The sequence below is a fragment of the Rhea americana genome, unplaced genomic scaffold (genome assembly GCF_003343005.1).
Source record: "Rhea americana isolate MKP2758 unplaced genomic scaffold, rheAme1 scaffold_47, whole genome shotgun sequence".
In the NCBI taxonomy this organism is placed as follows: domain Eukaryota; kingdom Metazoa; phylum Chordata; class Aves; order Rheiformes; family Rheidae; genus Rhea; species Rhea americana.
Window position 1 is genome coordinate 3,439,718 of NW_028186612.1, and position 15,513 is coordinate 3,455,230.

A 15,513-nucleotide genomic window follows, 5' to 3' on the forward strand; every position below is an offset into this window, starting at 1 on the left:
CCCTTCCCTTCACGCTCACTAGCGGTGGCGTTGTGACCAGCTGGCAGCACCCACCGGGACCTCCCCAGTAGTCACCTACAGGCTAAAGAAACAAGGGCAGTAGAAAAACAACATGCACAACTCAGGAAGCTCCCACAGCTGCCTGTAGAGAACATAGAGAAACACAGACTCTTCTTCAGAAGACTTGCAAATAAAAAAGCCCCAACCGAACCCAGTCGTTCCGGCTTAACGCTCTGTTTCTGCATTGTTTGTGGCTGACGGAAAACAAACACGTTTCCATCCGTGTGTWAAATTACAGGCTTACAATTTCCRTGTAGAAAACATTTCGGAGCCAAGAGCAAYTACAAAGGCCAACTGTGAAACAGTAGGAAAAAAAATAATCAACACCATTTATTATTCACATATTGCATTACAAGTGTCTCTTATCAAACACAAAGTATAATTTATATTATTCATGTAGAAATTCAAAGGAAACACCACATAGAAACAACACCTAAACGTGAGTTACATGGTTGCAGTGACATCCTGATCAAATGTCGAGGCCTGGATCGAAGAGAAGGCAGACAACCCAAGCGAGTAGTGCAGCAGGGACAGTTCGGCGCTCGCTTGCCTAGTATACCGCTCTACCGGCGATTCTTTATTGCTGTAAAACACAACAGGGATGGTTCCACGTGTACCAGTGTGCAAAGGACTTGGGAATACATCAGGGAGGATTTGCACAGCCAGGCATCACAGACCGGGTTTCAAGGACAATTTGAAGTGCATGTTTTCCAAACGCTGAGTGACACAGAATTCATCACCCTCTGACCATCGATAGTTTGTGGATCATCTGAAATCCGTTTCCAAACAGAAATGCATTATTCTTCTGCTTTAAGAGACTACATCTAAGGATGCATAATGAAAGACATTTTCTGAGGAAGGATTACTTAACGTAAATTAAAAGGTTCAGCCCTCATGCCATCCCCGGCACTCATGTGGAGAGAACCAAAATGGTAAAAAAAAAAAAAAAAAAAATTAAGGCAGTTTACAAATGAAAGCTGACTTCCAACACCTCAAAATCGAGGAACTTCTCAAAAACTCAAACATACGGGAAGAATGCGCTCCCTTCTGTAGATTAAGACTTGGCTTTCTTTCTCCGACGCACGCACTCAAACCAGCGGAGTTTTAAAAACATAGCTGAAGAGAAGCAGATTTCTCAGTACTCCAAGTGACTCAGTACTCCAAGTGACCATGTACACATTGGTGTTTCAGACGGAAGGAGAAACAGGTGAAGAACAAAAAAGATCTGTTCAGTATTAAAACTTGTGCAAAAATAGCAAGTGAAAAAAAATGAAACCACATGTAAGCAAACAYTTAGGCAAGATCACCAGAGCAGTGGAACCCCCTGCTTCGTACTCAGTAGTATTTTTCTTTAAAGTAAGGCAATAAAGAAATGATCATGCAGGCAATGATGCGTTGGATCTGCATGTCTGAGATGACAGATACAAAAACATGAGAGTTGTTTACAAAAGGTGTAAACGCCATCGGTAATTTCAGGAAGGTTTGTGATCCTATTAAGGAAACATCGTTAAAGCTTCTAGGAAGGGGGCTGTAGTTCAATTCTTTGGCAGTAGTGGTTTTTTTAGGCTAACAGAAGCATTACAAATATGCACATGTGGGTTCTCAGTTGGGAAACATCTCCTGGGACCATTGTTTAGCTGATGCTGAGCTGTGCAAATCCTATAAGTTTGCCATCATCAGGAATATCCGAGCCTTCAACACCAGACGCCTGTAACACAATGAACAGAGATCCAAATAGCAACATCCATGATGCATCTTCCAATGCGAACTATGTTATGCATCAACAAYGTGCATCAGATACAGTCTGGAGAGGGAGCAGTTACAGGACAACTTTGCACTGTACTCAGCAGGTGGCAGTATCCAAAGTTAAAATTGTGGTTTTATTATTATTTTTTTTAGCTAGGAAGGGCTGGGACTGAAGTTTTGCCAATGCCTGCTCCAACTAGGGCTATGTGCAGTACTCTGGGTGAAACAAAAACTCTCCTAACCTACAGAAATGGTCAAAAATTATAGTGGCGCACATTCATTTACCTATCAATAAATTGGTTATAGCTTTGCTTTGCCACTATAATTAACATTCACTTTCACTGCCTCCGAAGGATTCGTCTGCTACTGTCATTCCTACCTAGCCTTTCTTCCATTTCCTCTCAAAGACGTGATATCCAGACCCTCCCAATCTTCTTCCTCCAAGAAAGGATTCAGTGGCATTTCTTTGTCCACTTACCTGCCTTGAAGCATTTCTACCCTTTTGGGACAAGCATACGCTCCAAGCACAAAAAATACACTTCTGTAACATTTTAATATGCTTTTAGCTAGGACAAGGGAATGTCTAGGTTAGCACATCATCTCAGTTATTTAACCCAGGTGCAGCTCAGAGGACACAAGCTAGGAATCTGCATTGCCTACTGTCAGAAGACCAGTGGGGACCTTTGGGAAAGAAGGGAGGATTCAGAGTGCATACATTAGATGCCTACAGTCAACATTATAGGCATCTATATGCAATGTTTTATTTGCACAAGTGACTTGTTCTATTAGGGAACAGGAATAAATACCAGTTTGAAAGTGACGGATCTGTTTGCTTGGGGCTCTTCCACAATTTTCTGCAAATTAGCTGCAACTGAAATCACACACACACAAAGAATGCGCAAACATTAGGACAGGCCAGAGAAAAAAACATCCCAAACGCATTAAGGTCTCTTTCTACAACTCAGCAAATTTAGAACATTTAAGAATACAGGGCTAAGGAAAAAAAAAAGTTTGGTCTCAATTAGACTAAGTCTGCTTAATCTAAAGATTTAAACTAAAAATGCTGAAACTTGTTACTGTGGTTACTTTTCAAAAGTAAAGTTTTCCTGGAAAAGCCCAACTGCACCTGGAAACTCAGTTAATTTTGCACTAGTAGCATCTCCAGATGTTGGGGTCAGCATCTTAGAAACAGTTTTGCTTGCTGTAGTTGAAATATACAGGCATTATTGACAGCTTAAAAGCCTCACCTGTTACCTAAAAGGATGTATTTAGTTAGCAAACTTGCTGGAGGTACTCATCTAGCTATTCAAATGTGCTTGTAGTTGGCCTAAGGCAGCAGCATGTGCTGCTGCACTGTATCACATGCAGAGCACMCTTCCTTCCTTAGCCCTACCAATGAGTTCCAACACTTAAAATAAAAAGCCTGGCTGATTCCAGTCCCAGACCTCTCTTGCACAGAATGTGTAAGCACTACAGGCTTSTGCAGTAATTTGGCAGTGCATATATGTCAAATGAAGGTCAATTTAACTAATATTGTCAGGCAGAAAAAGCTAAGGATTTCAGCTCAAAGAGAAGACATATGCATTGATTAGGCTTCATTTTTGCATTACAAGGAACATTTTCCTCATAATGTTTCCAACCAGATGATATTCATACGGACTGGGGGACCCACACATACTGGTACAGAACTGCTACTGGAATTAACGGCAGTTTTGTAGAGTAATTGGGCTCGAGAACTAAGGCCACAGTGAACTGTCCTAGTACCCACAAATCAGGTCATTTTAAACATGCAAAAATGACTAAAGTGGTTAGAGAAGAAAAATAATAGGTAATTACCTATTACCAGATCTCTGCCATCAACAAGACCTGCTGAAATGAGTTCTTGGGATACACCATCAGCAGTATCTGTTGGGGAGAAACAAAARAGCTTGTCACTACATAATAGAAAATTGTCCAGCTGATTATGGTATCACACAAACCTAAGCCTTTATCAACTGAACAGCAAGAATATTAAGTTTACACGAGACAGACATTAGGGTGTACACTGGTTGCAATCCTTCTTTTCAAACTTCATTTTTCTAATATTGACTAAAAATAAGTCTGTCTCTACTGATCTAAAAAGGTATCAAAGAGTCACAGAAGAGTATAATTCCAGACCTGTTTTCTACTCTTGTATCTATAAATACCTAGGCTACTCTATACTTTGTATGGGCAGAGTCTTTGGCTTTCTTAAAGACATCAGGTGCTCATGTTTCTTTGAAGTCAACGGAGAAGGGACTTCCTTCACTCAACTCAAGGCAGATGCCTAAATGAACTGAAGATGCATTCCTCCTTGACTGTATAGTGAGGCAGCCTAAAGGACTACCTGTTGCGAGTCAAATATCTAACTTAAGTTCCAAACTTGCATATCTTTTCAGCAATGCAAGAGGGGGGTACCATTTGTGTTAGCTACTCTGTTGCAGTTCAGTGACCCTGTGAGGAAACAGATCTTCCAGGTGGAGGGCATCAGCCCTGCAAACTGCAATATCTGAACTGAAAGGTTCTTCAGTCTTTCACCTTTGAGCTACCCTTCCCAAGACAGGACAAAAGCCACAGAGGGCAAGGGAGGAGACCCTCACATACTTTCCTTCCTCTTTATGCCAACTAGACTGCAGCTTAAAAAGCACTGCAGTGARACAGCTTTGAACTGTGTGTCAAAACTGAGCTGGAGTTCAAAGGGTGTACCTTAGTTATAGCCATGACAGTTTTACAAAAGGGGTCTCTTAATGCTCCAAGCACGAGCTTCAAGTGCTCCTGATCAGCCTAACCATAAGGCAAGATCTAGAAATTGTAAGGCCTTTAGGAAGCGAGCAAGCACACTGTGGACAGGCCCTCTTACAGTGTTTCCATACACACATCTGCACAACAGCAAATGAAAGGTCTCCCTTCACCAAAACCACCTGCACGCTCTGGCATTCCACACCAGCTCACCTCTCCCTGGGGTAAATTCAAAACGAATATCATTGAGTTCTTTTTTCGAATTCCTGTGGAAAGAAAAAAATTTATATAAAAGAGGTTGTTCCATTTCACTGATCAGTGTCCCAATGAGAGCACTGTCATTGAAGAGCGAGTCTGTGAGGAGAACTGAATTCGCTACATCCTTCCCCTTCAATGGGCAGAAACCTTTGACCTGGCAGCTCTCCTCAACGATTTGCCTGTCAATCCAACAGAGCTTTAGTAGGCTGAAGCACAGTACTTGCTTAAGGGCACATCGTTCCACTGTCTCTACAACTCAAAGCTGTCAGATTTACCCTTGGAGCACATCCTTTGGAAGAAGGAAGCACTAACTCACTCTACAGGTRAGTGTCCAGGAATGACTAGGAGATGATGCTCAGGAGTCCCAGTCCCATGTCTACTAAGATGGTTAAGGAGATAAGAGGCAGAGTCCTTAAATCGGAAAGGTCAATGTGCATAATGACGGTAGAGACCACGTACAATCTTTTCTCTCCATATTCCTCAGGACATAAACCAGAATCCATGCCTTGAGTTGGGTCAAAGCTCTTCAYTTTGAACTGGCCCAAGTGTATAAAGTTGTGCCTGAATAGCCAGATGATGCAAAAGGTCAAGATCCTTAATCCTTTTTAGGGAACTTGGCTAATTCCTTCCTACCCACCCCATCACATTTTAGGACACTTCAAATCTCTATCTGCAGTTCTTGCCAAACTGGAGAAATAGGTCAGATAAAAACTACTTTTCTGGGTCCCAGCTTTGGGARACTGGACAAAATCTGAGATGACAAAAAAAATATATGACCATCATCCTTTTTATTAAAAGGACAGATGGCAAGATGTGCTACAAAATCTTCAAGTGGCCTTCTCTACAAAGGCTCACTTTCACAGAACAGGTCAGTCTTGTGTATCCTTACCTTAACCTTAGTACAAGGCTGATGGGGACCTTCGTATCTTCTTGTACCGAGGCTGCAGCAGGGGCAGGTGGGGCCTGCAACAGGATTAGATTATTTTAAAGAAAGTTAATTTCCYTTTCTCAAATCTAAAACTAGAAATAACCTTAAGCAACTCTAAATACAAAGTATCACAGAAGTTTCACACATTACTGGAAAATTATGATACTACTGTGAAAAACAAGACATACTGGTATTCAAACAGGTGAACTTTATCCTTGAATTGTAGTTCTCTCTGCACTCATTTTTAAAGAAAAAAAAGTATTTGACTTTGAGAAATGCCAAACCAGCACGACACCAGAAGAGGTGGTGTTAAGTATAAAGAAACTGCTTGCTTTGCCTCAAAAAAAATAAGGTTTGAGGGAACTCAACCATTTCAAGACATTCTGTGTTTTAATCCTTGCCCTAAACATCTGGTTTTGGAAATCTCATAGAAATGTGAAGAGCACCTAGGGAAAAAATTAACCAGTAGATTAGCATATACTCTCATTAATTTTAGTGAAATCACAGGCTTTTGTTTTTTTTAAGAGCATCTAGTAGTGATTTTATAGCTGCCTGTTTACCTTCTGAATTACTTCCCATTAATTATTGGCATCTGTAGTCCAAGTATTTTATATTGTTTACAGCAAGAGCTTTCCAGTAAGAAAGATCCAGGAGGTTTCCATCTTTATAGTGTTTGTGATGCTTTCAGGAAAGGGCTAATTGTTAATCAGACTCCCCACACAGAAAAAAAACGTTTGCAAAATGGAAGAGACATCAAATCATCTGTACTGCACATGCTGATCTAGAGGTTTTAAATCTGCAGTAACTGGACAGCCTGGAAATCTTACCTTTTTTTAAAAAAAAAGAAAAAAAACATTATCTGGATCACTTAGTTTTTTTTCATGAAAGAAAAATTAACCCCTTTCACTTCACCTGTTGCTGCTCATGTGCTAATGAATCAGCACAGGGCTACTGACTGGTCTTGTTTAAATTAAAGCAAAAAGCATTACCAGGCCAGTGAAAACAAACAAGGGCCTGCAGGAAAGCCCAGAGATCTGCAGAACAGTAATCAATCAAGCTACAAGAACCAGAGGAAAGCTATAAAGAGCACCACATTGACACAGAGGTGCGCAGTTCACCTTAGGATAGACCACCAATAAATAAGGTAGTGGGCACCAGTGGCAGGGAGCAAGATATCCTACTAGTGCAAATCAAAACACTTCCATCATTTCCATTGAGGCCACACTGCTATGCTAATTTACTGAACTGAAATTCCTGGCCTTCACTGCTACTTCACTGTTGCATAAAATTCAGGGATTAAATCACTGGCCCTATTTCAAAAGATTTGAAAGGGTATGATTTAAGCATTAAAGCCAGCTTAAAATAGCCAAGAATATGTCAGTCTCCAACTCCATTATTTTTGTTTAAGGACTAATGTGCTGTCTATAATGRTTTTGTAAACAGGAACATGAGCTGACTGCAGTGAAGTGATATACATAACTTTCTTTAAAACAAAAATTATGAAATGCTTCTAGGAAGGAGCAGGTCCAAGAGTTAATTTTCTGACCATCACTGCCAAGCCTCTTGCCCTTGGCCTGCCAAWGGATCATACCAGCTTGACCCCGTCCAACAGCAACTGCCTCGCCCACCAACAAGTATGAACATTAGTGCCTTTTATAAAGGGGTACCATCATTCAGGAGTCTGGCAAACTCTGCTGTGCTTTACTTTATCCAGCCTCAAGACATATTCCAAGTATTTTAGTAATGATTTGGTTTGGCCATTTTTCTACCTTTAATACAAGTCAGGAGTTCTTTTCTGAATAAGCCTGCTTATTTGATCCATACCCTATGCTTTTAAGATGACACAAATAAAAATTAAAGAGGAACCTGTCAAGCTTTTATGTTCCCTGTATTTCCCCTTAAAGGTTCATTCTCCCCTCTCCACCTGAAATGGAAGTGTTTAGAATAGCATCAGGTTCAGAGTTTCCCAAAGATGGAGTTTATCTGTGATTTTTAACAACTAGAAAGACAGTTTTAATCCAGGCCTCCTCTATCTCTGCTGAAGTTTGAAGAACTGGCATCTTCCAGTTTCTTCCTCTCACTTTTCTCCCCATGCTTTTCTCTGGTAGACTCTGGTGCCAAGAGGCACAGTCAGACCCTGTCTGTAAACACTTCACCTAAGACATCAGAAACAAGCAGCTSACATTCCAATGAGATTCCCCTTTTTCTTGTCTTTATTCTTGCCTAAAGTCAGGTAGCGTACAATCCCTGAAAAGCTGAAAGAGTCACTGCTCACCCACAGAACAAGAATGAAAGAAGTTGAGTCCACATTGTCCATCATCCTTTTACAAGCCACCAGCTCCGCCACACCTATGTAATCAGCAACACTAATACAACTCCAGACAAGCAGCTTTCATGGTTTTAGTCCATCTTTACATAATAGTCTTGAACAGAAAGGTGAAGTGCAAGATTGAAACCTGGCAGGAAGAGTTTCTAATCTTACCATGGCTGCTGCTGCTGTTGCTGTAGGAGCCTGACTAGGTGCAGGGGCAGCAGCTTGAGGTTGTGCAGGTACTTGCCCTGCTGCCTGAGGTAGTTGAGTAGATGTCTGTACTGGAATATTGAGTGAAGGACCTTGGGGCTCAGCTGATGGGAACAGCTGCAAACAAAATCAGAAAAAGAATTTGACTTCAGACTCAAGCATCTGCTTTCCACAAAGTACCTGTTAGCCAAATAAATCACTTAAAACTAACTGCAGTGCCAAAGGCATTCCTCAGCCTCCAAAAGACTAAGACTAATCCCAAGCTGGTGTTCAAGAGTTTCAGTGTTTTCTAATGCCTAAGGGCCCCTTCTGCCCTGAACTTTCAGTTTTGCTCACCAGTAAGGAAGGACAAGAAACCACCACAGCAGCATGACTGTAGATCTTGACCAAAAAAACCCAATCAAACAAACAAATAAAAAAAMCACGTTGTAGCTAGCAAGGCTGGATGTACGCAGACCATACACTAACTTGGAAGGGTGCTATATTCTGTAGTTTCCTGTTTCTCAAAATCTGAGTCCTATTGATATTTCCATGTAGCCACACATTCAAACCACTCTGCTTTGATCTGAAGTTCCATTCGGAGAACACAGCATAGCAAAGCATAAAAATATTAGTTGACATTTTATCTGTTTTCAAACAAATGTCAGTCAAAGCACTCTGGATATTTAATTGAAAAGTCATTCAGATAGAATATGAGTTCTCCAAAAAACAAGACAAGTTTGCTTAGGTCTAGACTTAGTCCCTTGCAAAAAAAAGTATACACAATTAACYTGGGGTACAGGAGAAAAGAGCTGAATGAAAGCTAAATCTTATTTCCATCTTGAGTTTTTCAAAGTTAATTGATTTTGTCATGGCAGCCAAAGAACTGAGAGTTTGACAGCACTTGTTCAGTATGCCTTCCAACTTGCACTAAACAATAGGAAAAAATATCTCACTCTGGAAGCTGAAAATCTGAAACATTAGTCCTTCACATTACAATATGTTAAGGGATACATCACAATATGGAAGCTCATCCCAGAGAGATTCTATTTTTCATTTTTTTCTTTCAATTCAGAGCTTATTCAAAGTTACAGAACCAAACTGATTGTAGGCTTGAGATCTGCTTTTATAATCAATGAATCGTTGGAAATGGATGAAGTTTGAACAGGACAGCCTAACTCAAAACTGATTTCTAGGAGATGGCTCTATTTACCTCTCCACACAGATATGGAAAGGAAAGATAGCACAGTCTCTGTAAAATAAACAGCCTCTATCACTGAAACATAAGATATACCACTATTCCTAATGTAAAAAATACAGGCCAGTTCTAGGGCTGAAGGGAAGATTATAAAATGCAATCAAAACTTTGTTTGCTACATGTACTACTACAGACTTGGTTCAAGTCTGTAGTAGTACAAGTCAACCCAGCCTTAGGTTCAAACCAGTATATTAGACTAAGCAAAACAGGCATTTCAAAGGGTTTGTTTTGTTTTTTTAAAGGAAATCAGGAGACTCTTATTTTGTTCAGATTGTTCTTGGGACTGATTATTTTATAACACAGACTTTTGCCATTGCATGTAAAGTTCAAAAAATATTCCCCAAAGTTACTTAGAAAAACCTCTTGGCATGAAACAGCCAATGATTCATTTTCTAGGGAGGCTTTCAAGCAGAGCTAAGCTAAAAACTAGCCTCTAGTTCACACAGTATTGTTTTCAAAGGCTAATAAAAACAGATCCTTGTGACAATAGCAACGACCAGGAGTCATCATTTCGGGAAGCCATTTGCAGTTATAACTTACCTCAGAATTCTGTACAGATTCTTTCACTCTGGGAGACTAAAAAACAGAAGAAAAAAGTTGTCATTGCACRGACAAAAGTGAACCTGATTGACGAGCAAGGACTTGTCAAAACAATACTGAACATATAAAGTCAAYGCAACTGTTTAAGTTGTGTACACCAATTAAGATGTATAAAAAAGTGAAGCCACATGATTTGTTGGCAACTTAATCATATCATAATACCMAGAAACATAATGTCATGTTCCAGGACTTGTAGTTTGCATCAGTGCAGTAGCATACAATTTACACGCTGCTATAACTGTTAACTGATAGTGAAATCAAGTACTCTTGAAGACCATGTAGATCAGATTACATTGCTTGGATTTAAGCGCGCTGAGATAGTAAAATTCATTTTAAGCTACTTAACTCTTATAGAAAATAAGCAGCACAAATCTGCCTTGCAGAATTTAACTGGAAACCAAATTCTTTTCATACACCTAGGAGACCAKTTTGCAAACCAACTTGCTTAAACCATACTAAAGCTTAAAAATTAGCTGTACATGCGCTACTTTACAGAAAATACTCCTTGCCTGCTTTTCCTGCCCTTCAACTCTGTATTATGCTATGCTTTCCATTAGAAAGCAGAAAATCAACAGCTGTACACAAGTTCAGCAGTGCAACATAAAAGATTATCAGGGGAATAGAGGGGAAAGTGCAGTCAAAACAGTATCAGCAATCTTTGCTTATCAGCAAAACAAAGATAACATGCATTAGTTACTTCAYATGAGCTAGAAGTGATTGCCAGGATCACTGGAAAGGATTACTGAAAAACTCTGCAATTAAGAGTCTGTAGTTTTGACTTCCAAGAGTTCTGATTACAGCATAGAGATGAACAAGTGTGAAGGCTTGGTCTATGCTGGGATTAACAAAAAAAAAAAGTTCCTTCTCTACACAGTAGTCTAAAAGACAGGTCTAGGACAACATGAGTTTCACAGAAGAACAACACTTTCATCATCCCACTAACTTAACTGGCGCAGATCAGGTCAATTTGTAACATATTATCCAGAGGTCTCCCAYGAAAGAGAGGTCTTATTCCCATAAAAACAAGTTGTGAAAAACTCTCTGCACAGGAAGGGAAGGAACAGTTCCTCCACTAAGTACAGAGAGTGTCAGGAAAGAGAGTCATGCAGCTGGAAAGGTAAAGCCCAAAATCCATCCCGATGCGTTAAACCTTCACTTGACAGTTACTAGGYAAGATGAAAAGCATGGCGTTGCTCCCAGAGACACTCTGCATCTGCAGGCCACAGCTTCAGCGCTGTTCACAAAACTCATATCCAAGAGCACCCGGACGCCTCAAGGAATAATTTAAGGGAAGATTGTCTGAAAGATCACAGTGTGCTAGGCAGTGTACAGACAAGTACGGGAACACTGGTCCTGCCCCACGGTTAACAGCTGACTCAGATACGTGGCAAGTAGAGTTAAACTAAAAAAAGCGAAYGGACAGAAGGGGAACAAGACAAACATTAAGAGGTTTACCTAATTAAGGCACAAATATGACAACCTGGGTATGTGTTTAAATATACTAGTTCTTTTGCCTGTGTTATCAGATGATGTAAAGAACCAGGAAAACAAGACACACTGTGCTATTACACAGATTTACTGCATAATGGAAGATGARTGATTTACAGTTTTTTCAATTGCACCTACAGCAGTTGCTGTAATGTGAATTCAAAACTTCAAATGCAGAGAGCAAAAAAGCTCAATAAGTATTAAGACTGCTCTATAAGGGATCAAAATGCTCTAGGTGCACAGGCATTCCTATCTTTTAGCATTCTGGTTGAAGAAAATGACTCAAAACAGTGCAGAAAAAAGATATCTCGGGCAGAATTTGACTACCTAAACAGAGATACGCAGTTAGGTCTAAGGTGTCCTGGCACCCTACTTGGCCCCCATAAAGACAAAGGTATCCCAAAGATTTGTGTCACATCTGCATGGGATRCAATATAAATCTACATTTAGGTAACTGAACTGAGATCTACTGTTCCAACATTTGTCCTTCGTTAAAGTGCTACAGCTACAAGAGCACCTTAACATTTTCTACTAGGACTACTAGATTTCAGGGTAGCTGACCGCACAGAACTAGGCCTTATCTGTTTCAGATTTCAGCTGCAAGSATAGGTCCCATCGATTTCACCTCCATCCTGGAGATGGCAGTAGGACAAAACCTCTCCTGATACTTCCAGAGGAAAGCATCTCAAACATCATCAAGCCCCCTAAAACCAACAGAACATCCTTGCTCAAGTGAATTAGTAGTATTCTGAACTGGGAGCAGATAATTTGAATTCGTGTTTCCAATTACACTCAATATCCCTGACTGAGACCAGCTATGTCCCAGAATAACTACAGAAAAGAGTTCAATAGGCGCTCATCAACATTCAGCCTGCTTTCCCTGGTTCAGCTGCAAACTCTTCAGAGAAGGGGTCATCAAAACTTACTGCAAACCATACTGAAAATAAGGCCCCAAGCTTCCCAGGGATGCTTAGATATACTGCAGTTAGAAAACAAAAGAGCTATCACCGAGCTTGAGAACCAACCCTGAGCTGTGAAATTGCTGCTCTGCCTTCCTCACTTTCTTCATCTAGTTCATCATCGCTCCATTCCCAGCCACCATCTTCAGTCTTATGAAGGCGCCCACTGGAACCTGGGACTCGCCGGACCTACTCAGCACAAAGATAGAATGGCTACATGACATTCCAACATTTTTCTTCTTTTTTTTTTTTAAAAAAAAAGGAAAAATAGCACAAGAGCATCTTCAGATTTTACTCAGTCTACCAGCATGTTGAAGATTTTATTAGGATGTTTAAGTCTGTATCTAGAAAATACCGCATTACTATCCTGCTCATTAAAAATATGAACACAAGCATAGAAAGTAGTACAACTGTAACACCTAAAAAGCCCATGAGATTTTTCAGTACCTTTTTGGATCTTTCAGTGATTGTTGGTGCTCTCTGCAACATCTTCTCTTGTAAAAATTCTTTATTCTGCAAAAGGAAAAAACACCAAACATCTGCATTGCTGAAAATGCTTTTTTCATTATCAGAAGCACTTAAGAAATTAAAGCTGTTTCAAAACTATTTTCAAACTGAAGTGTTGCATGCCTTTTTTWAAGCAAATAACTGAGCTGTAAAAGGAAATGCACTCCCTTCTTCCTTTAGGCAACAGTTTATGTTTCCTTCCAAGTAGTTTTTAAGCTAATGATTGCATTTTTCCTCCATAAAGTGATATGGAACTGACAAGAAGTTGTATCTGTTTTACTGCAGAACATTGCTGGATTTATGATACCACGGTATCTGATATCTTAGTGAGACACTTGGCATTCTTCCATTTGCAGCTACTGCAACACCTGGATCGAGCCACTTTTGCCAAAGTGAAGAGGGGAGCAGGATGCAGGAACCGCCAGCTCACAGGAGCAACAAGACCTGGAAACTGGGGCAGGCAGAGTTACAGCGTGGCTTGAGAAACGTCCAGCGGCGGCTGGAAAGCCCCGCTGCCGGGCCCTCTCCCGCAACTTCCCCTCGATGGTTCCCTGAGCTTCGGATGGCAAGCCGCAAGACACACGCTATCGTATTCTGCTATATGCCTTTCAGCATAAATAAAACGTACTTTTATACAATATAGACTGTATTTATATGTAGTTTAATATGAACATATTAAAGTCCGACTCTTCTGTCTTCAAATTACAGCTGTCAGCCTGGCAGCAGCTGAAGCTGAAAGCAATTTAACACTTAGTGTTCACTGGCATACGTTTTTGCTTGAGGTGCTGGTTTAAGTATTGCCTCATTTATCATTATGTTAATTTTCTATTGCCACATATGCTAATATGTTACTCTGCAGCAGTTTAATGAAAGCACAAAGGAGATTTTATACACTGTGAAGTGTAACATGAACTGAAACTAGTACCAGCCAAACGGAGAAAGGTCAGCAATGCGTAAGCCATCTCCTTGTCACCTCGAACRCCACGCACGCATTCACATGTGTGCGGTGTACGGATGTGGACAGTTCAGTTCCCTAAAATCCCATTAAGGTCAATGAAAACCTAGTTAATACCATCAAGAGCCCAGACAGCAATTAAATTTGCCCTAAAGCAAACTGCTACATTCAGTAAACTGGATCGCATTCAAGACTTCCTTGGTTGCATTTATTAGATCCTCTGTCAACTTTAATAGGACACCCAGCTCCTATATAGATGCCTGGATATGGGCACTTTCATTTAAACATCTTAATCTGTGAGCTGAAAAYTACTTTCATTAATTGGTAAAGCTATTGTACCATCCCTAGTATCAGGTATCTTTTTGACAATTTAACCTGTGTACTACTGTAAAACTTACTTATTTTAAGATCACAAGCATGCTACAGACAAAAAAAAAAAAATAAGTAACCACGCTTCCTCATTCCCATGTGAATATAAATTCTTCCCTTGACTATTTCTGTTCATCTCCCCCCACAAAACCTCACACATTAAGCTCCAGGCAGTAAGCACGTAAACGCTGTTTGTTGCCAGCTCACTGCAATCTATCAAGGCTAGAAACAGAAGTTTTCTGCTGCTTTGTAGCATAGGATCTTCACTTTCCATGAGGCAGCACAGGGTGAAAAAGCATTAAGCAAGCCCCCACACAGTGGGCTCTRTTCATTGCTTGGCATAGAGACTGATTATAGAGGTTTCTAAAATACAAGTTACATTTACTGCCACAGAGACCTGCATGGTTAGACATGCAGCCAGAACGGCACCATTACAAGAGAAGATAAAACCCCCAAACCCACTGAAAGACATTTAAATGCTCAAGAATTTCTAGATAATTTCTTTTAATAGCAGTACACACAAGTAAATACAGAATAGATGTATTATTTTCTACCCATTCACAATGACCYATTCAATAGCTATGCTGGCCCTAAACAGAACTGCCATCCTACASTCATGCCAGTAAAACTTTCACCATACTTATGCTTTGGGTAAGTCCTCCCCACTGCCTCTGCACAGATCARTTTAGGAAGTGTTTTCTTACCTTTGCTTTTGTGAAAAATTTGTGTCTTAATAGTTCAGCTGCTGTAGGTCTGTCAACAAAAACAGAGGCAGAGAAAACAGTTATAAACAYTGCCTTTCAATGCAACAGTCTTCCAGGCTGCTGCAGCTTGCAAATAACATGACCAATCTCATACGAGCATCACCTTCTCCTGCACACATCCCCTAAAACCAGTCAATGTATTCCAAGTATTTTTCTACCACTGGTCTTTTAAACAACAACRCAGTCCAATCAAAGCCAGTTCTGTTAAAAAGCAGTGAATAATTTGGGGGTGAGGGAGGTTCTCATTTCAATGTTGAATTCAAATCTTTTAGAGCCTGCACGAGGATCACAGAAACAACTTGCTGAGAACTCAAGTGAAGGACTATCAACTACGGTAACAGTGCAGTACTAGCAGCGCGCAACT

At 40.3% G+C, this 15,513-nt stretch overlaps 1 protein-coding gene across 2 annotated transcripts in view; it reads right to left on the reverse strand.

Moving 5' to 3' along the window:
* Positions 1-368: 368 nt before the first annotated feature.
* Positions 369-15,513, reverse strand: part of OXSR1 (oxidative stress responsive kinase 1) — an 88,792-nt gene continuing 73,647 nt past the window's right edge. Inside the window, exons 9-18 of one of the 2 annotated variants that reach the window (XM_085316477.1) lie at positions 15,090-15,138; positions 13,002-13,067; positions 12,621-12,743; positions 10,048-10,083; positions 8,232-8,387; positions 5,711-5,784; positions 4,777-4,829; positions 3,643-3,711; positions 2,613-2,677; positions 369-1,768 (exon numbers count right to left, since the gene is read on the reverse strand). In XM_085316477.1, coding sequence (XP_085172603.1) covers positions 1,694-1,768; positions 2,613-2,677; positions 3,643-3,711; positions 4,777-4,829; positions 5,711-5,784; positions 8,232-8,387; positions 10,048-10,083; positions 12,621-12,743; positions 13,002-13,067; positions 15,090-15,138 — 766 coding nt within the window. In that variant the 3' untranslated portion in view covers positions 369-1,693. The remainder of the gene's footprint in view (positions 1,769-2,612; positions 2,678-3,642; positions 3,712-4,776; positions 4,830-5,710; positions 5,785-8,231; positions 8,388-10,047; positions 10,084-12,620; positions 12,744-13,001; positions 13,068-15,089; positions 15,139-15,513) is intronic. The other variant, XM_085316478.1, reaches the window with a different exon arrangement.